At 39.3% G+C, this 23381-nt stretch overlaps 1 protein-coding gene across 12 annotated transcripts; it reads right to left on the reverse strand.

Moving 5' to 3' along the window:
* Positions 1-35: 35 nt before the first annotated feature.
* LOC114880736 (protein still life, isoforms C/SIF type 2) lies at positions 36-22567 on the reverse strand. Of its 12 annotated transcripts, none has more exons than XM_029197057.2 (30): positions 22311-22567; positions 20733-20917; positions 20531-20649; positions 19928-20135; positions 19456-19703; positions 18814-19381; positions 17644-17997; positions 17517-17573; positions 17175-17445; positions 16725-16952; positions 16310-16442; positions 11520-11665; positions 11189-11456; positions 10970-11113; positions 10727-10909; positions 10148-10402; positions 9891-10061; positions 9601-9787; positions 8915-9181; positions 8564-8844; positions 8305-8499; positions 8093-8201; positions 7801-7980; positions 7618-7736; positions 7319-7495; positions 7014-7201; positions 6184-6596; positions 6001-6069; positions 5848-5928; positions 36-5483 (listed from the first exon to the last, which is right to left on the reverse strand). In XM_029197057.2, exons 1-30 carry the CDS (start codon positions 22475-22477, stop codon positions 5305-5307), a joined length of 6150 nt encoding a protein of 2049 aa, XP_029052890.1. In that variant the 5' UTR covers positions 22478-22567; the 3' UTR covers positions 36-5304. The 12 variants fall into 12 exon arrangements, with proteins under 12 accessions (XP_029052890.1, XP_029052889.1, XP_029052891.1 ...); XM_029197056.2 differs by having other exon boundaries at positions 5848-5931; XM_029197058.2 differs by having other exon boundaries at positions 36-4947; positions 5418-5483; positions 5848-6069.
* Positions 22568-23381: the final 814 nt, after the last annotated feature.

Genomic DNA, 23381 nt, shown 5'->3' on the forward strand with positions numbered 1-23381 from the left:
CACTTTTCACCATCTTGACGATGAGGAAACCTTCGTATTAGATAATCATATTTTAATGAATCATTTTAATGATTGTACAAACCGATTACTCTTAAACATTTCCGCAAAACCAAAGAACAATAACACTAAAAGCAGAAATTTCATCGCAATGCGTTTGACACAAGTAATTATTATTAATTAAAGAATGGACGAAAGAAATAAAGGAGAGCACGTTGCTTAGGTTGCGTTCGCATCTGTTACACGCGATGTCAACGAAAGGAAAAAATAACACGGAAATACTCGTTACATCGTTATTTTATTTTATAACTTTGTTTCGCTTTTAACGTAACCCACCCTCGCAGACTCTGTCCCATCTTTCTTCGAATTTATATGTATGTATACTATTCCCGCTTATATCATAGAATTCTATCAACCATCTAAAATTTTTCACGGTGTTCACGGACACGCAAAGGGTTTATTTTTTCAATTTCTTTTCTTTTCTTTTCTTTTCTTTTCTTTTCTTTTCTTTTCTTTTCTTTCGTCTCATTCTTTCATTCTCGCGCGCGCGCGCGCGCGCACGCACGCATTCTCTCTATCTCTTTTACTCTCTCATTCATTTTTTTCTCTTTTCTTTTTTTCTTCTTCGATTCATCCCTTTTTCGGTATATTCTGCTTCCCCTTTTTTTCTCGATATTCAGTGCCCGTAACAATACCAAAGTTGTTACTGTCATAATTTAAGTATATTATGTTCAACGGTAGCGATAAAGTTTATGTCAATAAAATTTCTGGAGAGTGTCAATAATTATAATATAATTATAATAGACATGATAAACATTCGACGATTCACTGCGACCGGGGCGAAAAATATGAAACTCGTCACTAGGCCAACTATTGGGATCACGTCTCCGAGCTAGAGTCGTTCCTTCCTTTTCAAACTTTTCCAACTACATAATATGTACCCTCGATTCCCCTTCTCCAGGCTTAACATTCGTTCCGAAATTTATTTTCTCTCTGTTAGTTAATTAAAAGAGGAAAAATATCAGTGTTAATTTTTCGTTGATTGTCAGTATGTAAAGTCTGTACGAAAACATTTGGAAATTTTCATTTCGATGAAATGAATATTAAAGGAGGTAAGAAAGAAATTGTAAGAAACGATATTGGATCTACATTGAAATTGAAACCGTCGAAAAAAGGAGAAGCTTGCTGCAAAGAAATGATAACATATGTATATTATTATGTAATCGACTCTTGCTCGGAGGCATGCCTCGACAGAATTTATACGATAAAATTTTTCTAAACACGAGCGCGCGCATTCATACACATATTTATGTTTCTAGCGCTATGTTAATAAGTATGTTGATGCGTGTGTCTTACTTGTATGTGTACGTGTACGTGTACGTGTACGTGTATATGGATACGTAGTAGACAATGCAATAATTCGAGCAACAAAAGGTCCTTCGTAAATTGTTAAATCCTCACGTGCGACATCTATAGTTAACCAGTAAGTAAGTAGGTATGTATCTCGTTATTTCTTCTTTCGCTTTTATACGTTAATCGATATTTTACTACATACATATTTACCGTATATGCGCGCGTGTGCGATACGCGCAAACTGTGCACGCATCCGTGTATCTACATGTACATACATATACATATACATATATAGCTCGATCGAATACGTAAGTAAACACCTTTAAATTTCACGATTCAACGTATCGACACGTATCCGTTTTATCATTTTCCTATTATCTTAATCACCGATTTCTTACTTTTATCCAAAAACGTAATTTTTGGATAAAGATTTTCGTCTCGAAATTCTTGTAAATCCTTTTCCTTTCCCCTACGTCCATTTAACTTGTTGTAGCAATAAAAAATCGTTGATAAAATTGTGCACAGAGCAATTGCGATATTGTCGGATATTTGGAAGATTGGACGCTCGAAGGGAACGATAAAACGTATTTCAAGTAATAAATATACGGGTGATAGGTTTTTCAAAATTATCCTTGCAGTCAGCTGCTTTCCAAGCTGCTCTCAAGCTGGGCACAAGTACAATATGTATCGATACGTATATGTATATCATGAAAATCGTACAACTGGTACATTTAGAGAAAATTCATAACTTTTCCTCTACTTATTTCGAACGAGGCGCGTATCATCTTCGACAAACTGTTCGACATATCTACATACGTGTACATTTGCCTATGTACGAAGTATAAGTCGCACGCGTGTACAAATATCCAGGAAACGACGCGGTAAGAAAACTGAGCAACTTTGCGCACAAGTGATGATGACTTTGATAAATAGGGATAGGGATAGGTAAACTTTGTTTCGCGATGGTTATCTATCTGCAATGTAATTCTACATAATTATTTCACGATTTCACGATTTCACGATTCTCGATTAAAGGTATCAATGACTAATTCCTTGTTTCTTCAGGTTTCCAAAGATAAGATACACTAATGTCGTTAACGCAAAGCTCCTTTAGATGCAATCTATTCCGCGTACTAATCGAAACAAATTGATTAATTTTCTCTGATTTCTCTATTTTTATTATTACCATCACGACTCGTCACAATTTACCATTTACTCGTCAAATTTCGATCTCGAAGATAATTTGCTACGTCTTTTTTTTTTTGTCTTCTTCTTCTTCTTCCCTAACGAATTATCGCGGTTTTAAGTAATCAAGTAAGTTACAGGTAATAGAGTTGCGGGTCTGTAGGGTTCCAGGGTTGTAAGGGGGGCTTAATGGTAAAAAAGGAAAGAAAGAAAGAAAGAAAGAAAGAAAGAAAGAAAGAAAGAAAGAAAGAAAGAAAGAAGCACGCACGCGCGCATATACATACATGGTACACGTTATTTCGTTACTTGCTGCAGATATTCGTCTATACATATGTATAAATAGACGAATATATACACATATATGTATACATAGATATAGGTATCATCGATATAGATATACTTTCTGTTTTCTAATTTACAGGTATTGATCGGTCAATATTGTATTTACTTATATTAGTGATCGTTAACAATGCGATATTCGAATCGAGAAGATATCCTTAATTCCCGCTGTATTACATACTCGCAATCAGTCGATGTTTATCAACGATATTCCACACGAACACTCGTCTCACCGCTCGCATTTTTATTTCAACTCTACTTGTACCATTTTCTCTAACGTCACGATACGAAAGGGTTGCGTTTTCTTCTTTCCTCTTCATTTTTCTTCGCTTCGTCCTCCGCCTTCTCCGCTTACTTTCTCCCCTTACTTTTCTCGTTTCTCATCGTTATCATTATCGTCATCGTCATCGTCATCGTCATCGTCATTGTCACCGTCATTATCATTGTCATCATCGTTGTCACTACGTGTACGATGGATACAATCGATCTCGCGCTTTTGGGCTCGAACATTCTGATCACTAGTTGCATCTTGAACAACGTTAAAAATAAAATTTCCTATAACGACGAGAATATTCGGGTCCGAAAGGCGATTAACGCAGCGAACATGTGGAAGATCGTATCTATCTGAATCTGTATCTCTATTACTCTGTATTACCACGTATTACCACGTATTACCACGTATTACCACGTATTACCACCTATACAGAGATACGCACACATCCACGCGTCTACATATGGTATAGAACGATTCGTGAACATCGTAACTATTAATGCATGTACGCACGCACATAACTTTTTTTGTTTTTTTTTTTGTTTAAATAAACTATCTTATTTAATTATTTAATTAGTTAATTATTTAATTAGACTCTTATATTATCGCTAAAAGTTTAATCGCAACGTCGCGTCGTCGTTCCATTTTTATTCGACACATTATATGCCTTCTGTTGATTTGTCGCTGATAATAATAACGACAACGAGATGATGATCTTGATAATAAGAATGACCTAAATGACAAAGATGTCAGAAAGAAGATGACGAGAATGATGACGATAGTAGTAACGATAATAACACTAAGCAGCGGACAATCAAGGGAATAATAGCAAAAGTATTAACCACGATGGTAACAATGAAGACGATAATGAAAATAATAGGAAAGTAGGTAATTATAGTAAATAAGAAGAATAGTTTGACAATCAGAGCAATGATATAACAGATATATCAGGGACTGTGAATACTGACGGTAGAAGACTGCCGATGATATTGAACGATCCTGACGATGATGATAATAACGACGACGGCGACAATAATGACATTACTGATAATATCAATGTTACATTATGTACAGAGTTTATTAGGTTTTATCATCGCATTGCCGTCCACGCAGAAAAAACAAGTAAAAAGGGTAAGAAAAAGTAACGTTGAATGATAAAAATTGAGAGAGAAAAAAAAAAGAAAAAGAGTTAACTTTTTGATGAATTTTTTAAGCAACGTGATTCCATACAATTGGAATGAATCTAGTACGAATATTACGTAATAGTAGATATTAGGAATAACAATAACAACAACAACAGTAACAACAACAACAGCAACAACAACAATACTGATGGTAATAATAATAATAATAATAATGATAATGAAAATAATAATAATAATAATAATAATAATAATAACAATAGTAGGCATAAAAAGTGGAATGACGGTCCGTCGCGTCGGAAATGTTTCATCGATGTTCCATACTCTTATAGTTATAAAAGAAATGGTTATTTCTTGTTATAGATAGTTACTACAATAGTTGAACGAGCAGACCCCGACTTGGCGATCGTTAATATTACGGTGCTACAGCCACATTGTAGGTACATACCGCCTATTCGTTTCGTACAGTACCTATGTATGTATTTCGAAACATTGAAATCTGTCGAGACACAAGGAAAAGATCATTCTTTCGATTCTCTCCTTTGTTCAATCAATATCATTCAGTAGCAATGATCGAAACGTTCTCTCTCTCTCTTTTTCTCTTCGTCGAAACTGTTTCCCATTAAAAGCAAAGTTCTTTTTCTTCTTCGAATTTCTCTCCTGTTAAACAATTGAATCGCCCGTTGTACATACAAAGCAGGGATGATAATTTTAGTAATGATGATGATAATGATGATGATGATGATGATGATGACGATGATGATGATGATGATGATGATGATGATGATGACGACGATGATGATGACGATGATGATGGGTGCCACGTTTGTTATCGTAGCTTTTGGAAGACGAAACGAGTGAGAACGAGAGTACAAGGATGGAAACACAGCGTTAAAACGTTCCGCGTGGGCGGCAAGCGCGCTGGTCTTTTACACGGTAATCGAATAGTTGCTTGGTTTATTTCACCATTTTTAAACTTAACTCGATACTTTGTTAATCGATTAACATCTATTTAACTTAAACATGGTTATTACAGTTAGATTGTTGAGCACAATTATTGATTTCTATCAGAGACTTTCGGGAGGCGCTATGGGACGACGTTATGTCTCCAAACTCGCTGGCCGACTTACCCTTACGCGGCAATGTTGTTGATTCTCCTAAGGAAGGTAGTTCCCGTGGTTTCCAAATTGGCGAACCTTCGACACAACACAATAGAATAATCATATATCACGCGGGACACTTGATTATTCCTCTTTGTCTATATCTATATCTATATCTATATCTATATCTATATCTATCCTAAACTGATACTTTTTCTATTCTTTATGATACGTATGCAGATATGTAGATTGAAGATTATTAGTTTGAATAGTGAAATCATCTGAAAAGCTACAACTATTTCAAATTCGAGTCTATTGTAAAATTCGTGGCGTAAAACGCGAAATGTTAAACCTATTCGAAAAAAGTAGCCGGGGCGGGGTGAGTGAAGCCTCGTACGTATCCTATGTAAATACATTTAACGCGGAAAGATAAAAGAAGAAGGACATCATTTCTTCTTACCAAGTTCTTTGACGGTAATTGGTTGATAATTTTCCGGTTGATGGGAAGATTGGATCAATCTGGCTTGACTACCGGTACTTCCTGCTGAAATTGTTGAAGTGGTGCTCAAAGTCAAATGATTCGGAGTGCGACCCAAGTTCGCCTTCTTCTCACCTAAAAAAGCTTGCGAGTCTTCTTCGCCTTCGGACTTTGTCCCCGAATCCATTTCAACTTTTACTTCTCCTATGTTTCGGACAATGAAGAAGAAAAAGAAGAAAAAGAAGAAAAAGAAGAAAAAGAAGAAAAGATTAAACTCGTTTCAGGCAAGTTTCAGGCAAGTTTCAGGCAACGTCTTACCGGATGTGTCGCTTATGGTTTTGCTCCTGGAACGAAACACGGTTTGCTGCTGCTGATTCACCGTGTTCGATTCCTCGACATCCTTATCCTCGGAACTTTCCTGCTCCATCGTCTGTTTCGATTGGCTATATTTTCGTTTCACGTTATGCGAAGTCGGTAGTAATTGCGGTTTCACCGTTTTCTTCGATAATGTTCCGGTGGTAGCCGTGCCAGCACCGTTGCCACCGTTATTCTGTCCTTGACTCGTTGTCTGTTTTTCAAATTTCTCCACGTGGCCGGTTGACATTCGCGGTGAAATAGTCATCGGTGGTTGGCTTAAATTCTGTCTGGTCGATGGTATGCTCATGTTTCGTACCGATTCTCGAATAATTTGACGAATCGTTCTCAAAAATGCGTTTCGAAATTCTGTAGTGCTGGAGACACAAGAGAAGAAGGAAAAAAAGAAAAAGAAAACGAAAGAAAGACAGGCAAAAGAATTACAAATATGTACAATTTTTACTTTGTCGTTTAACAAAGAATTTCTGATAAGATGTCTTTCGAAGCTTCGTGTTAGGTGTCAAGTGTTGAAATGTTTTCATGTGCAATGATTAGTGTGTTTATAATGTACCTGACAAGCGATGTGGCATCGACTTAACGTAGGCAAACTCGTCGAACAAATGCATTTTAATTATTATTAAAAGGCAAGAGATAATGTGTGTCTTTAAATCAAACTGTTACAAATTGTTACAGTGAACGGACGATTTTCGGTTACAGAAGGGTCAATGTTGTTCAGAAGAAAGGAAAAGGAAGAAGAAGAAGAAGAAGAAGAAGAAGAAGAAAATAAGTATTACCTGTTGGAAAGCACGTACACTTTCTCTGATCTCCTCTGTAATTGACTTCGTAAATGAATCAACTCCCACAAAAAATGAGATTCCATATCTTTGGCTGAACTAGCTCTAACTTGTACTTCTGTCACGGGAATCAGCACTTGGTAGCGAATTATTTCGACTTCGCTGGAATTTGCTTTGGTAGAAACTCCCTAATCGATGTATATATGTATGTATATCGTACGTTAAATCCATAAATTAGTTATACCAGTATGAGCCTATAGATTTAGATAACACCAAGACGAAACGAAACAGGGTATGAAACTTACCATAAGCTTCTTCTTTTGCCTTAGTCTTTCCTTGCACAGAAACACTACGGCCGATTTGAAAACAAAACACATTGCGTGCAATTCCAAGCCTTTCTTGATTTTACCGAGAAAATCGGAAATATTCAGCCAGTCGACGCCTCCGTAATATAACAAATCTCCTGGACTTAAATCGATCGGCTGTCGAAATACACGATGATATATATATCGTTAGCATATTATTCGTTTCAAGTTTGCTCGAGTTTCAACAATATGTGTATGAAAGAAATGAAAATGAGAATGAAAAAAAGGTTTTTACTCACCTGTTTACAAGATTTTTGATGTTGTCTGAACAAGTGATCGAAAATAGCTCCGTATTCCTCGTGAATCCTTTGCATCTCGTTTATGTGTTCTGCCACTTTTTCCATACCCTTGAAAGCCTCTATAAACGACGAGAATTATTAATACAATGATCGGTGCATATAGTTTCTTCGAATGTACATTACCAATCAAGTGTTGATGTTCCTCGCTTCGCTCGTCGGTCAGATTTCGTAGCTGTTGCAAAAGCAAAGGATACTTGACTATCCTTTGAATAGGTTTTATCAAGTACGACTCCAACGTCGACGAGTGTTGTTGCCTTGGATTTCTAGCTTGCAGGAACTCTTGTAAAGCCTGATTTCCTTCGTCTGCAAGAACAGAGGCAAGACAAAGAAGCCAAAGAATGAATCGGAGGAAAAGAAAGAGGAATTAGGGGAAAAGAAAAAGGAAAATCGCGATTGTACGGTATTTTACACTCACTTGGATGTAAAACTTTTTGCGCTTTAGAGTGGCTGGCGCAAAACGAGCTGTACAACTTGAAGTGATTTACGTAGTACAAAAAGGCACTTCCAATGGAAAACAGGACACCCTTTAACAAGAAAACGGCGCAAACTCGGCGTTACTCGTTCAATTCATAAAAAGAAATAAAATATAATAAAAAAGAAAAACGAGCCTTGTTCGTTATCATCTACCTTAAATTGACTCGGATGGTCAAAGTTATGAAAATCAGCTTCCATTTCGATCGCGTGATCGAGATTTTGCAGAAATTGTCGTTGAAACGTAATGATCTCTTGAATATTTCCAAATAGTGCGTTTATCTCAGCGTTCGATAGAAAAGTTTCTCGTTTAAGCGGCTCCAAATAATTCTCGAGTAAGTTGTTTAAATTCTGTAAGTATTATACGAGTTTTTCAAGTTTGCGATTAAATCAAGCGTTGTAGAAGAAAACCCACCTTGACGTAAGTCCGTTCGGTCTCGACCAACTCTAAAATGACTTTCTTCAGTTTTTCTGCATCGCTTAATTGCCGACTTGGCGTTAACGCTTGGGAATGGGAACTAACAACGCTTCCCGTAGGACTAGATTTTCTAGTCTCACCGGGCGATCGACAGATTCCTGTCACTTGTTCCGCGGTTTTCAGTAGATTTTCAATTTCAAAGGAATTTGTGCGAGACGTTTGTTTACCATTTTCCAAATGAGCCGTCGACGTACACTCTTGCACGATGCTTTCCTTACCTGCATAGAAATCGAAAGAAAGGGGGTTTTATCAAAAGATTTCGTGTAGGTATACGAGTAGTCAACTTACTCCATCCAGGAGCCGGAACGATTAAACCGGAAATCATTTCCTCGCTTATAACGGGTGGATCCGATGGTGGAGGTGGACAAACCAAGCTTTCGATTATGTCATCGGTAACCCTCATTATGCCCGTGAGATCCGGTGGTTCGGTTCGAGACGATCTCATCATCATGCAAAGACCAAACTCTTCTTGCAGCACGCTTTCCAAATACATCATGTCTAAATCGCTCACTATAGCACCGTTGATCACCATGATTTCGTCGCCTTTAATAATTCCTGAAATATTTTATTCATCTTGGATAGGTAAAGAAAACTAAATTAGAAATAAATTGCGACGCGATGCGACATCAGGCTGATTAGGTGTACGCTTTGTCAAAGTCAAAGCTTCTATCACATTTAACGATAAGTAGGTAGCATAACTCGTTTGTTCGGCCAGTAGAGGGTAAAATACAGAAAATCAATGTTTTTCAATGCCATTCAATGGCTGATTCTCTAGGACGTGGATAAAAAAGAATGTTATCGAGGCCAACCGTCCTTGTGTTTTCCTCGTGGATCTCACCTTTGTTCTTAAATTAGACGAAACAAGGGTAAAGGAGAGAACGATATCTTGGGCTCGACTGACCAAACATATACGTACGTATGATAAAATCGATAAAACAACTAAGAGAAATAATAAAGAAAAAGTAGAAGCTTACCGTTTTGCATCGCCACACTTTTATCTTCGACTCTGCTAACGTAACAACATAATTCGTCTTGCCGATCAGAATTTTCGATAAGTTCTGCTTCGACGGAAAAGCCCCACATTTGCTCGAGGGTGTTCCTTTGTAATTCTACTTGGTACAAGATTTTTGCGCAAACTTCAACGATTTCGTGCGTATGCAACTGAAACATCGAAACAGTCGAAATCGAACGATCAAAGAATAGGATATCACGATTTGATAATTTTAAGGAAATTTTAAGGAAATTTTAAGGAAATTTCACTCACGTAGGTGTCGATCAAGTCGGTTCTATGAGGTACGAAATAGTTGTGATCTTCCATGTCTCGTCGTTTTTTCACGCGAACAAAATGTTCCATCGGGTTGAGATTTTTTCGATTGCAAGCGCTTGCAAGGAATTCTTCAACCGTCATAGCGTCGCGCAAAAATACAGAGACCAACTGTAAAGGCAATAAAAAACTGAAAGATTGCTGCATTGCTGCATGTGTTGTAGAATAATAAATGATGGTAGCGAGCAGGATGTTACCTGATTTTCCGGTACGCATACTTTTACAGTCTTCTCATCGTCTCTGGAGGAAATCTGAAGGGATCTTCTGCTGGATCCGCTATTCGATCTCGATAGCAGTGGGGGTCTTCTTTTGGTAGCTCCACGGCCGGCCAGTAAATTATTCAGTAACGATGGACTGCGAGCGCATATGAAAGCGTGGAAGGATGAAACCGTAAAGACTCCTAGTTTGTTCAGCGTTTGCTTGGTGGCACGAGACACGTGCGTTAATAAACTCTGCGAAGAAAAGGTAATATCGTTCGAATCGAGGTGCGAATATCGCTACGTCGTAATTATCGACGTCCTTTGTTAATCTAGCGAAAACTGGCTCTCTCGTCAAAGCTCGTCGAAGCTCGTCGAAGCTCGTCGAAGCTCGTCGAAGCTCGTCGAACAGCTCGTGGCAACAGTCTATTTGTGGCTTACATTGATCGATATGTGTGTACTAGCCTTCGTTATAACGTTTATCGTATCTTTAATTAATCAGATACGTTAAGCGCAAAAATAATTTTCGCGTTTAAATTTCGTACGAATCCCTTTAACTTGGAATACCTAATTACTTACTTTCGGATTAGGTAATTCGCCGCTTTGAAGACTAGCCATGTAGCATCTCAGTCGAAATTGCTCGCAGTGTAATCGCTCTAAATTTTCTTCCCATTTGACAATCTGATTGGTAATTTGTTGCTTCGTCTCCACGTCGGACACAACGGACTGCTGAAGATCCGCCATGTGCTTTAGCTTGTGATCCTAGAGAAGGAATAAAATAAGAAAAGAAGGATAATGATAGTCGAATGATAGTCTATTCACCGATTCGATTGCCTTTTCCAGCCGAAATATCTCTTCTTGCAGCAAATGAAGAGTTCCAGTTTTACCACGGTGACGCGCGAACGCAGCAGCGCACGCCGAGTGTATGCTATTCACCCAATTTTCCAGTTCAACCTGACACGGTGCCTAAAATCCGACAACTCGTACTCGTACTCGTACTCGTACTCGTATCTCTACCTACTACGTACTCATTCAACTTACTTGAAACAAGTAAGCATCGCCGAACGCTGTACTCAAACAAAATATGTAATCTCTTTTCGGATGTTCCGGGATCGGTTGCATTATCGCGCCGTCCACTATGATCAAATGCTTTGGCGCCGCTTCCATGGCTCTGCTTTCTTGCGAGTCGCACGGATAGAAGAGAAGCGTAGTACCCTTTAAACAAACCCAATAACCTTTCCAGCCTCTTTTCCTGGCTAGTTCGATCTGCTGCTTCTTCCTCAGTAGCCATTTTTTCACGCTCAGAAATCTAGGATATTTAATATGCGAATGTAATATAATAGGTATAATATAAAGACAAGTTGTCTCTCACCCAGCCTTTCGAACCGCCCCTGTGCAATTAAACGAAGCTGCAGCCGTGCCAGTCTGCTTTCCTCGGTAGGGTGAGTTTATCACACTCTCACCGTCGTCATCGTCACTGACAGCGGTAGTTAACGACATTCTGTCGTCGTCCGACATCTGTAACATTTAATTATTTAGTATCTTTTTATTTTCCGTAATCGATAAGCTCTCGTCTTACCATAGAACCATAATCGACGGGACCGAACATTTTCGATATGTACAGAGGACGTAAATGCAACACTAATTTTCAAAGGGAGCAAGGTGTAAAGTAAACGCGGATGCAACGAAAGGATGACGCGTGTGTGTGTCGGAACCTATCGAGACGCGAGGAAAAAGTGAGAGCACAACGGGGACAACGTTATATGCATACAAGAGAGAAAGAACGAGCGTGTAAGAGGGGGTTGGTGGTGGTTAAATGCAGTAGAGGGAAGGAAAGGATGGAGGGAGGATATAATTAACGAGCGTAAAAGAAGAGCGCTGTTAATTATTACGATTAATCTTGTAAATTCCAGAACAAATATAGGTACATATAGAGGGAAAAGGTAAGGGTAAGGGTAAGGGTAAGGGTAAGGGTAAGGGTAAGGGAGGATAACGATAACGATAACGATATAAATAGCTGGTACAAATACGCGAAACTCGGGTCTCTACCTTTTTAGTGTAACTCGTCATACCGCGGAGCTTGTCGCGTATTCCTCTAAGACTTTCACCAGCCCAAAAACTTACAACTTTTTTTAGAAAATCGGCGTTGCAAGCATCCGCTGTGATGTGCGGATGGTAATGACAATAGCAAGCCTCCTTTAAGAGCTTCATGTTCTTCTTGGCGGTACCATTGATCTTGAACATGATCTCCCTACGAGCAACGTCCAGCCCGTCGATGTAACGCTGGGCCCAAGCGTTCAAAGCACTGTCAACGATCCTCAGCAACTTGAAATAATAACCGTCGCCGAGGCCAAGGTTCACTTTTTCCCGAACGTTCTTGCAATTGAACCAATACAATTTTCTCGTCTCATTGATACATATCGCACTGATCGTATGCCTTTTGCAAAGACAAAAATACTTTTTACAACGTTTTCTGCGCAACGTTTTCAAGTCTGTACAACTGCTGCTCAAATTCAACAAACTCAGGCTACTATCGGTGCACTTGGTCGACCATCTTGGTTCTACCATTATTCGTCGGGGGTTACGTCGAGCCAAACCGAAAAGACTCGAAATTTTAAACTCTAGAAAGAGCAAACGCCTCGAATAATATACAATTTACAATCAAGTTTTCAACTTGATCGGCTTCTTTTATTATTATTATTATTATTATTATTATTATTATTATTATTATTATTATTGTCTTTCGACGATCCAAGAGTGGACAATTTCAAGTAAGATAAGAATGATCCTCGTAACAGGTGTGCGTTCTCGCTCATTTCCTCCAGGAATCTCTCCAGTTTAAAGCTGTTTGTCGCGATGCTCGTAAATTCGAGCGATCTGTTTGACAAAGGTAACAGCCAACGGTTCCAATTCTTTCGTAAGCAAACGAAAAAGACCGATCATGAACGTACACACGAAATAGAAGAAGCAAAGCCGGCCAGCTCTCAGCATAGTCTTTTTCCATCGATGCTAAATCACTGCTTCGACGGCTTTGACAGCCATGAGAATCAGCCAACGATCGCTCTCATCGATACTTCTTCCTATTGTTGTTGTTGTTGTTGTTGTTGTTGTTGTTGTTGTTGTTTTCGATTTTACCATTTGATAACCATATAGAAGAAACGAGAAAAAGAGAAAAGGAGAATAAGAAGAAGGAAGAAGTGGAGGTGGAGGTGGAGGAAAAGGAGAAGAAACGGATCTCTTTGACCACTCGGCTGGTACCTTATCAACTATCATTCTCATGGACAAATACCGTTTCCAATTATTTGTACGTGTTTAATCTCTACTTAATTAAGGCAAATCCTTTTTGCACTATTTCGATCGCCTCCGAACGGTTCTTTCGCATCAATTAGAAATAATTTCTTTCTTGTAAACAACAATATCGTGAACGAGCTTTTCAAATTATGATAAATTGAAACTATATTCTTTATTATACGCGACGCGACGCGACGTATCGAATCTTTTTACGCGTTTCCTGCTAATCTTTCGAATCTTTCGAACCTTTCGAATCTTTTGGAACGATTCGTAAAATTTCTTTAAAAATCCCATGTACCAGTCCCTCTTCAGTCTCTCCTTAGGGAGCGAAGCTTTTATACTGTGTATAGCCTATATTTCGCGCGTTAAAAGTAAATATATAGAATATTTCTGCGATACGCGCATGTACAAACGAACTCTCCGTATAAAAATATCCAACTTTTGTCGATATCGCGTTTTCTCTAATTTTCTTACGTCTTTATTTTCTTATATGTGTACGTATACGTATACGTATACGTGTACGTTTGCGTGTCTCGTGTTTTTCCGTTTCTCTATAGATAAATATTCCATTCGAATATTTCTGATCCCGCTTCTCGCTTTATACTTGTCGTTTCTTTCTTAATCGAGCAACAGCTTCCTTTCTTTCTTCCATCTCCGATGTTTTTCTCGTTACGCACACCACTGGCATCTCTCGTAATTTCTTCCGGTTTATTCTTCTCTCAGGTTTACGTTTTCCTACGTCTCTTATAGTATTCCTTTCCTTTTGTACTTTGATAAGAATTTGCACGGACTAGACATGTTTCTCCGTTTTTTAGAAATTCATATTATTTTCAGCTCTTTCGTTGCCACTCGTTTAACGTTGCGTATCCGAATGTTGGAAAATCGTTGCTAACCGAAATAGGTATAGAGCGAAGGAATGAAAATAGTAAATACGCTTCATCAGGTACGAAATCACCCGTATACGATATACGTATAAATGTTTGAAATTAATTAAACGATTTGCTGCTGGTTAATTGGTAGATAGAGTTGTTGTGCAACGTGGAAATCATGTTGACGCGAACCCGCGCGTGTTCGACAAGTTTAACAGACGATTCTTCTTATCCCAGATGTGTAGGCTTTCGATCGTTGCCGATCTCGATAAAACTCTAAACCGAGATTAGAATTAGCTTAATATCCAGGAGAAAGAAACTTTCCGCGTGTCTTTGTCGCAGCTGGCAGTCTTTCAACGTCCCGTAACCAAAGTCCCCGTCCATCGCGAAACGCGAATCATCTCAAGACGATACTGCTCCTCCGATCGTTGGACAATAATCCGTTCGCGATACGTGTATTAACGACGAACGTAACGTAGCCACAACTAACGGGTAACGGGTAACGAGCAACGTACGAACACCTACGCGATTAGAGAAATCGAATTCGATTTTTGAAAAAAAAATGATTCGTCCAAGCTCGCGAGGATCGTCGAGCTGTGTGTGGTGTTGTTGACTTTCCGCGAACAAACGGTGTAAATTTCTAAGTAGATCGCAACCACGGAGGTGCGTCGTTGCTCCAGACTGGTGCGCTGCTGGAGAACAGGGAAGCGGAGCTGCTACCGCGAGGGGAATCAATACCACGGTCCTTGTGGAGAGCGAAAGGGGGTGTCGGGATAGCAGCAGCCGGTAGTAGGGAAAGGAAAGGTTGCCGCGGGGGGACGGCAAGAGGCTGGAATCGAGGTTGGAATGGGAAAACGGGTGACGATACCAGAACACTGCTGGTACTGGTGGTACTGGTGGTACTGGTGGTACTGGTGGTACTGGTGGTGGAAGCACACTGCTGCTGGTGGGGTTGAATTGCATGGAGGGAGATAAATGGGGTTGATGCATGCCACCGCCGCGCCGTTACTGAAACTTTTAGCCAGCAAAAGGAAAAGCAACATTTCGAAAGCAGCCACCTACAAAAAGGGTGTTAGAAGGGTGTCGCGACGCAACGCGACACAACGCGACGCAACGCGATCCCCAATCGAGCGCAACCAATTCCGCTACCGTGTCAACAACGTATTCGACGCGTTCTCGTTAACCCTTTCGTTCGATACGGTTCCAGCGTAAATTCGCTTACACTCGAAACGAGTACATCTATTGTAGCTACGTCACGCAGCAACGATCCGACCAATGTCCGATCAAATCGGTAGAATACCCCTATTCTACATATATGCTCAGAAACGAAACGAAACGAAACGAAACGAAGGAAAAATATCCGTTAATGCTCTTTGATACGCCAAGATATTATTATTATAATAAATAATAAATAAATAGGTCAAAAATAAATAAGTCAAAATATCATTTAGGTACTTTTCGACTGTAGGTACATCGGTGCATCGATAACACTGAATACGGTGCAGCAGTGTAGTTGGCGCATGCACCTGTTGACGATGAAAACTCTATCGGTGACGCAGCTTTTTACATCCTAATTTTACTTGCGCGCACGATTTATCGACATTCTCTTACTATGTATATTTATACGCTTTCAAAGATGCAGAAAACACGTTGAAATCTCCAGGAAGCCGGAAAAAAGGGGGAAAAAATACCGTGGTATTAGAGTGTTTTTGCAAAAATCGCGTAGACAGAGTTGGAAAGATGACTGACAAGTACGAAACTACGTTTAGTAATTAGTAATTAGTAATTAGTAATTAGCCGTACTAACATTGGAAATTTTATACGTACGAATGTTCGGTACAACTTATACTTATACCCGGGAAATTAGAGGGTGGAATCTTGATTGCATACATATGTATATACGAGTCCAAGTACAATACATAGGTACATAGTAGGTACGTGTAGATACACATACTAGACTGAATTGGTCGATAAGGTCAACAGCTGTTTAGACACGACTCACCTCCGAAGACGTCAAGTAGCATAGTCTCGAGTCTGTACTCTCCAGAGAAGCTTGTTGAACGATTCCGTATCTACCACCATCTCTATCGGACATGTAATCCGATCTCACGCTGTCTTGTCTATCGAAAGTGCCCCTGAAAGACACACGTTAAGAAACAAATATTACGCTATATGTATTATGTGGAACGATATTATGTGGAAAATTGCAACTTGTTAAGTGCAAAATAGCAAACAACTTTTCCATCACTTTTTTCCATCTGATCCGAGACAATCTGTACATTGAAATCTAAATCTATATCTAAATCTAAATCTAACTCTAACTCTAACTCTAACTCTAAATCTAAATCTAAAGATAGTCACCTATTTACCGTTTACGCGTTCCTTAACGTGGATAGCTCATCTACGGAAATCCGTACCTTTGTTCCAGAGAATCGGTTCGGTTGGATTTGTATCCGCTATCGTTTAGGCTGCCTTCGTGTCTCAACGATGGCAAAGAATCCCACGGAGATTCTCGTTTATGTCCAGAGTAACTGGGATTCATTGAACTGGAAGCACCAGAACCGAGAGTCGAACTACCCGACTGCCATCCATCGGAATGTCGAAACCACTGGGCGCGTGCCGATTCTCCGATACAGCTTGCGCATCTTAAAAGCCCAGTACGTACTCGCATTACTATCTTACTTACGAGTATCTTCTCTTCTCTTCTCTTCTCTTCTCTTTTTCGTACCACACATTTGTTTCGCGAAAACAAGTTTGTACTTTTCAAGTAATACACGATAATGTACAGATATACAGATTACACGGTATATCTAACTTGAAAATTTTGATTAAAAGCATAAAAATTGTTAAGTTAAGCAGGTACATACCTGGAATTATAATCACTGAGATATCCACGATCTCGATCAATGTCTCTTTCTCTGTCTCTATCTCTGTCCCTGTCTCTGTCTCTGTCTCTGTCTCTGTCCCTGTCCCTGTCCCTATCCCTATCTCTGTCCCTGTCTCTATCTCTCTCCCTTCTTTCTCGTATTATTTCGTTCCGATCGCTGTAATAACCATCTCTACTGTCTTTACTGTTTTGCCTTTCGTTGCAATAGCGATAGGACAACGGTAAAGTGGACGATTTATTGGAAACAGAGCCTGGAAAGAAAGCATAATGATCGGTGAAACGATACTCTTGGAAATGGTTGAAAAAGTTCAATCAGACTTACGCCTTCGCGAAACATGAGGTGTGCGTTGAACGTTTAACGGTATATTCTCTGCGAATTCTGTAACATCGATGTTTATTTGTAAACGGCCAAGAAATAAAAAATTAAGGTAAGCGAAGCTTAAACTTACCCAGATTTTCCATACTTTGCGTCAGTAATGCTTCAAAGGTACGCAAACTGTAACTCTCGGCGTCCATACCTTGAGCCAACGTGTTTCTTAGATGCATCTCGTATTCAAGAAGAAGTCTACTGGTAGGACTGCCAGGCGTTGAGACCGATTGCATGCCTTGTTGTTGATATGTCTGGCCAGCGTTACAACGACGCGAATTGCAGTGAGTCGGTTGTTCCATGTCCGAATTACCATTCGACGAACTTGGCGTAGTGGCGTAACACTGATTATCGAAAATCACATTATCCGACGGCGGCGACATGTCACCCGTGCACCGATTACGTTCCGAATCTAAATAGGTCCTGCCCCTGCCGCCTACGACATAGTAACAGGTGCTTCATGCGGCTAGCGAAAACGTAGCATCAAACAACACGTTCAACTGTTCAGCTGTTCAGCTGTTCAGCTGTTCAGCTGTTGATCGAATAGAATCGTTACTTTATTACGTCTTCGGAATGGTTCAACAATGTGTTGACATGCGCCATGCACCCCTGTTAATCAACTACGCACCCTATCGCTCTAATTATAGAGTTTAATACCTTTCCTCTCCTCCTCCTCCTTCTTCTTCTTCTTCTTCTTCTACTTCTTCTTCTTCTTCTTCTTCATCATCATCATCATCATCATCATCATCATCATCATCATCTTCCTCCTCTTCTGTTTTTTTCTTTACTTTTTAATTTTTTAACACGCACGATACTATGACATTAGATGAATTTTACTGAAGAAAATAAAACTGTTTGCGAGAACGCGTTCGACTTGGAACAGGGTCGTATTTGAAACAGGGATGCTTACGTATGTCCATACACGTTTCATTTCTTTCGCTTAATATTTTCTTCTCCGTTATACGTATACCGTAACCATTCAATTATGTATTGTAGTTTGTCGCGTGTCGCATGTCGCATTTAAGTAAGTTAGTTAAAAAATTAACATTTTTCTGCCATTTCTGATCTCGTAAACTCTGATAAATTATTATTGTTAACGTATCCATCGGAATAAAAGGAAAAGGAGAAGAAAGAAAAAAAGTAATAACCGTAATAATATCTAGCTGTAGATTCTGTTAATTTTTCGGTGTTTAACGTTAAAGACTATATATATATATATATATATATGTATGTATTGCATTTGAATATATACCAGCATTTTGACGTCCCATGTCGTGCACGCTCCTAGAAACCTGGAATTTGTTGGTATACGGCGGAGCTCGATACGGATGCGCGTAGTTTTCGTTATCGGTCTCTTGCATCATGTACTTCTGATTGTTATTGCTCGGATGATAATGATAACTGTGGTGACTATGCCTCTTTCTGGTCATCTCGGGCGATGTAACGGGACTGTCGATGCTCGACATAGGTTTCAGCATTCTTTTTAAAGTGTTTGAATCTAAACTGATTCCACCGTTTTGCGCGTTCTCGATCCTCATGTCGTCCGTGCTTTTGCTTTTCGATTTCTTTGCACTGTGATTATTGTTGACTATATTGAAAATGTTACCATTTTGCATCTCCAGATCTGTATAATCGGCTGATTTCGTATGATGTAATTGCTCCTTCCGTAACGACTTGTTTTGTAACGTACCACCGGCTTGGGTACCTTCTGATTTCAACATTTCACTACCATTTTGTTGAGTCGACGTATCTTGGCTTTGTTTCTGAGACTTTTTCGGCGAGATCGACGACGACACGCCTTTCTCCTCCGGACTATCGATCTGCAACGTGCACACAACAGTTTTCAATTTCTCTTCCTAATCAGTCAACATGATCATGTCAATAAATAACGTACCTGTGATCCAACGGTGACCGTTTCGATCCCAACATTTGCCGTTTTTGGCGTAGTTTGACACGTTTCGTTTTGCTTGTCTTTTTGTTTGGTCGGTTCGTTAACCTTTGCCGTTTTCCCTGGTGTCGCATTTGCATTATTCACATTGTCGTAAAGAGAGGCGCTGGACGTTGCCGCGGTGATCTTCTCGCGAGCCGGAGTCATCTCCATCTCTGTGGATCGCGCCATAGTTCTTGGAAGAGTCGAAGTACCTGTATACACACCCACGCACAAGCACACACACACACACACACAACAATATAGATCAATCTTATTTAGTTAATTGTAACCGAGTGAAATTGCATCCTATTTTTAATAAATAGGCTTAAAACTATTTTTAATAATAGGCCTAATGTTGAAGATACGACGACGTAGGATACGTCGTACATACGGACACGATAGCTTGTTGATTTACGCAGGAATAAATTGATCGTACCGATGAAACTTCGGTATCGAGCTTCTTGATTTCGGAGTCTGGCAAATTGTTCCGGGGTCATACAAGTACACTGAGGCTCCCTGGATCTGCTCGGTGAGGCTGGTGTCGATAGAGGCTTCCTCCGTGTTTTAATCTTCTGTTTGTTTGGTGGTTCGAGCTTCAACGAGTAAGAAGAGGACGCTTTCCTTGAAATCTTGAACGACGGTGACTGTACGAAAAATTAACTAATAACTATAAATTACACAAATTCTAGTCTCGTGCTCGCACACAAGCTTACAGTTTTTGTGCTTACACTTGTTCGACAATAAACGATCCTTTCGAATTCGATAACGGCAAAATAGTTGGAAAAAAAAAAGAAGAAAGAAATTATTATAAGAAAATTATTAAAGAAATTAATTATACTGTATCTACTTACTTACTTACTTACTTACTTACTTACTTACTTACTTACTCACTTGCTGTAAAATGAGAAATTACAAAAAGAAAGAAAAAAGAAAAAAGAAAAAAGAAAAAAGAAAAGCGGTTATCAGGAAAATTTCGCAAATATTTTTTAACTAAAAGAGAACGGTAAGAAAGAAAAACGAATTTGTGTTGTAAACTTACGCAACACTCTCTGAATTGTTTCGCATCTATCGGAGAAGTGAAATTCAACCCCCAGGTATCGTTAGTCATTGTGTCTTTCCAGTAAACAAAACACTCGGATGCCTGGCCGATACGTGTTCCTTAAACAAGAGAAAAAGACAATATAAAACGAATGGACAGCTGGTGGATGGATAAATGGGCAAACGGATGAATATCATCTCACCTGGTTGAACCAATCTCACGTCTAAAATTTTGTCCACCTGACTGTTGTACGCGGTAATATGGAAGATGCATTCCGGTGAATCTTGGATGCAGGTGATATTTACAGGAACTAAATCTTCAGAGACCTGCTGCCACTTGACGGTTCCTGCACCGCTCGCACTCACATGGAACACTTCTGCCCACAGCCTACAAAACTTTTCTTCCTGAATCGTCCGTGTCGATACCAACAATGTTTCTTACGTCGAAACATCGAACAGGTTAACAATACTAGAAGAAAAATCAACAAAAGCAACAAACAAAAAGAGAGAAAATGTTTGAAACACTGCCGTTGTAACGTTCGTCGACTCTCGTCGACTCTCGTCGATTCTGTTCGACTCTCGATAAGAACGTCGCGTCGCGACGCGTATGGTACAAATCGTTTGCAACATTTTCAACGTTCATGTTGAAATGTATTTCTCTCACCATATTTCTTTGTTCCGCGACTAAAACAGCTTGACAATTACAGGTGATTCGGATAAAAAGGGCTAATCGCTGTTGCTCGGTGAAGAAACGATATCCATTTACACATCGTGTTACAAGAGAAAAATTTCTACACTTTTCTCACGTCTGTTTCTCTCGAAAAAAAGAGACGAAGAAGAGGAAAAATTGCAACTTGAAGTACTCGTCATATTTCGATCGATACGTAAAATACTCTTAAAAGAGAGAGAAACGTGTTTCCTGTGCTTTTCTATATAATAGCCAAATGGCTATAATATGAGGAGACCTCAGGATCGCACACATACTTACGTAGATTTCAACAACTTTTCCTATTTACTTTGTGCAAGTTACATAAAAATTAGTATGCTTTTATATGTATAGTCATTAACTATTTCAGCAAGACAGCGTTACGAAATCTAAACTTATAAATTTAAACGACGAACGATACGACAGACGTACGAAAGAAAATCAGGAATACATAAAAAAGTAGGATACACTTGTATCAGAGAAATCAAAGTCAGAATAGAGAGAAAGGAAGAGAAAGTGATTCGATTAAACGCATATTTGGGGATGTAAATACGATTACGTGTGCGTGTCTCTGTATATTCGAAAGAGACAAAGAAGAAAAATAAATGGTGAAGAAAACAGAAGAAGAAGAAGAAGAAGAAGAAGAAGAAGAAGAAGTAAAAGACTAACAATAAGATAAAAACTAATTGTAGAAGAAGAGAAAGAAAGAGGAGAAAGAAGAAGACGGATTAAGAAAAAGAAGAAAGAAAAAGCAAGCGAGCGAGCAAGCAACCGAGCAAGAGTAAGTAAGGACATAGAATACGCAAGATATCAATTAAGAAATAAGAAATAAGTATCAGAGAAATCAGAGATAAATATTTGGAAAACAAGCATTGTAAGATTAATTATAATATTTTCTAACAGCGATGTTGTTAAAAAAACGAGATAGAGGCTTTACGTTCTACCTGAGAAACTGTGGGTGCGATAATAATGCGTTCAACGAAAATGTTTACGAAAAAATATAGAGACTGAGAATGGAGCTGAATGGAGTGGTGGAATGGTTGAACGATTGAATGGTATGGTATGGTATGCGCACCTCTTCCTTTCTCTTAAGCTTCCGCACCTGAGCAAGTGGCCAGTGTCACCCCTGCGACCTCCGCTGCCGCCCATTACGCCCTTAGCCCCAGCTTGCCATGGAGAATCTTCGTAACGATACGCTTTTTTGATAAGAGGAGCACAACTGCAAGATAACTTATTGCCCATTCTATTGTCCTTACGATCTTGTATCGCGTTTCTTCTTCTTCTTCTTCTTCTTCTTCTTCTTCTTCTTCTTCTTCTTCCTCCTCTTCCTCCTCCCCCTCCCCCTCCACCCCCTCCCCCTCCTTCACCTCTTTTCTTCCTGCCACCCTTCTCTTTCTCCTGTTTAATCAAACACTTTCACCTTTCTTTCCACCAATCACCTTGCTCGTCAATTATTTTTCGTCGACGTTGTATCGGTTGTGCGCGTTTCTTCTTCAGTTTCTCCTTGCTAACTCCTCTTATTTTCTTCCTCCCTTTTCGCTCTTTTCCCTCTTTTCCCTCTTTTCTTCGCTTCCCGTAATTATCACGATGCTCATCGATGTTTATCCAAACATCTAGATTCTAGATGTTGTAAATTCACTTTGATTGGCTCGTCTGTCGACTTTTGGCACCGTTTCTATCAGTCACCGATCTAACCTATCACTCCACCAATTTTCTTCTCTCCTTCTATTCTGGGAAGCACTATGTAACAGGGATAATACCCCGGTGATATAAGAGAGGATGCAGGAGAAAGTATCTTTATTGTCACATCATTGCAGCCGTTCGGAAGGTCATCAGCTTGCCCCTGACATGATCGCTGAAAATAAAACGATTACGTGTTATTACATAGTCTACAAGTCTATTATACATTTCATTTCTTTCAATGTTGCTTTCGTTTCCAGCTTTCTTCTCGAAGAATACAGACGGTAACGGAAAAGGGAAAGAAACGTGCGAAACAAAGTTTTCTTCTTCTGTTAAACAATTACAAGCTGTTTCCTGTTTTCTTATGCTATAGACTATATTTATTATGCTTTCCTATTATGAGTTACAACCTATTCGGATAATTGCAAAGAAATACATATAATAATTGTAGCGAGATCAATGAAGC

The sequence above is a fragment of the Osmia bicornis genome, chromosome 7 (genome assembly GCF_907164935.1).
Source record: "Osmia bicornis bicornis chromosome 7, iOsmBic2.1, whole genome shotgun sequence".
NCBI classification, from domain to species: domain Eukaryota; kingdom Metazoa; phylum Arthropoda; class Insecta; order Hymenoptera; family Megachilidae; genus Osmia; species Osmia bicornis.

Coding starts and splice junctions, on each gene's coding strand:
- LOC114880736 (XM_029197051.2), bottom strand. CDS start 22,477: ATGGGCAATAAGTTATCTTGCAGTTGTGCTCCTCTTATCAAAAAAGCG. Junction 20,650..20,732: donor CGTGAGATTGGTTCAACCAG/GTGAGATGATAT, acceptor CTCTTGTTTAAG/GAACACGTATCGGCCAGGCA. Junction 17,998..18,813: donor CATGGGACGTCAAAATGCTG/GTATATATTCAA, acceptor ACTATGTCGTAG/GCGGCAGGGGCAGGACCTAT.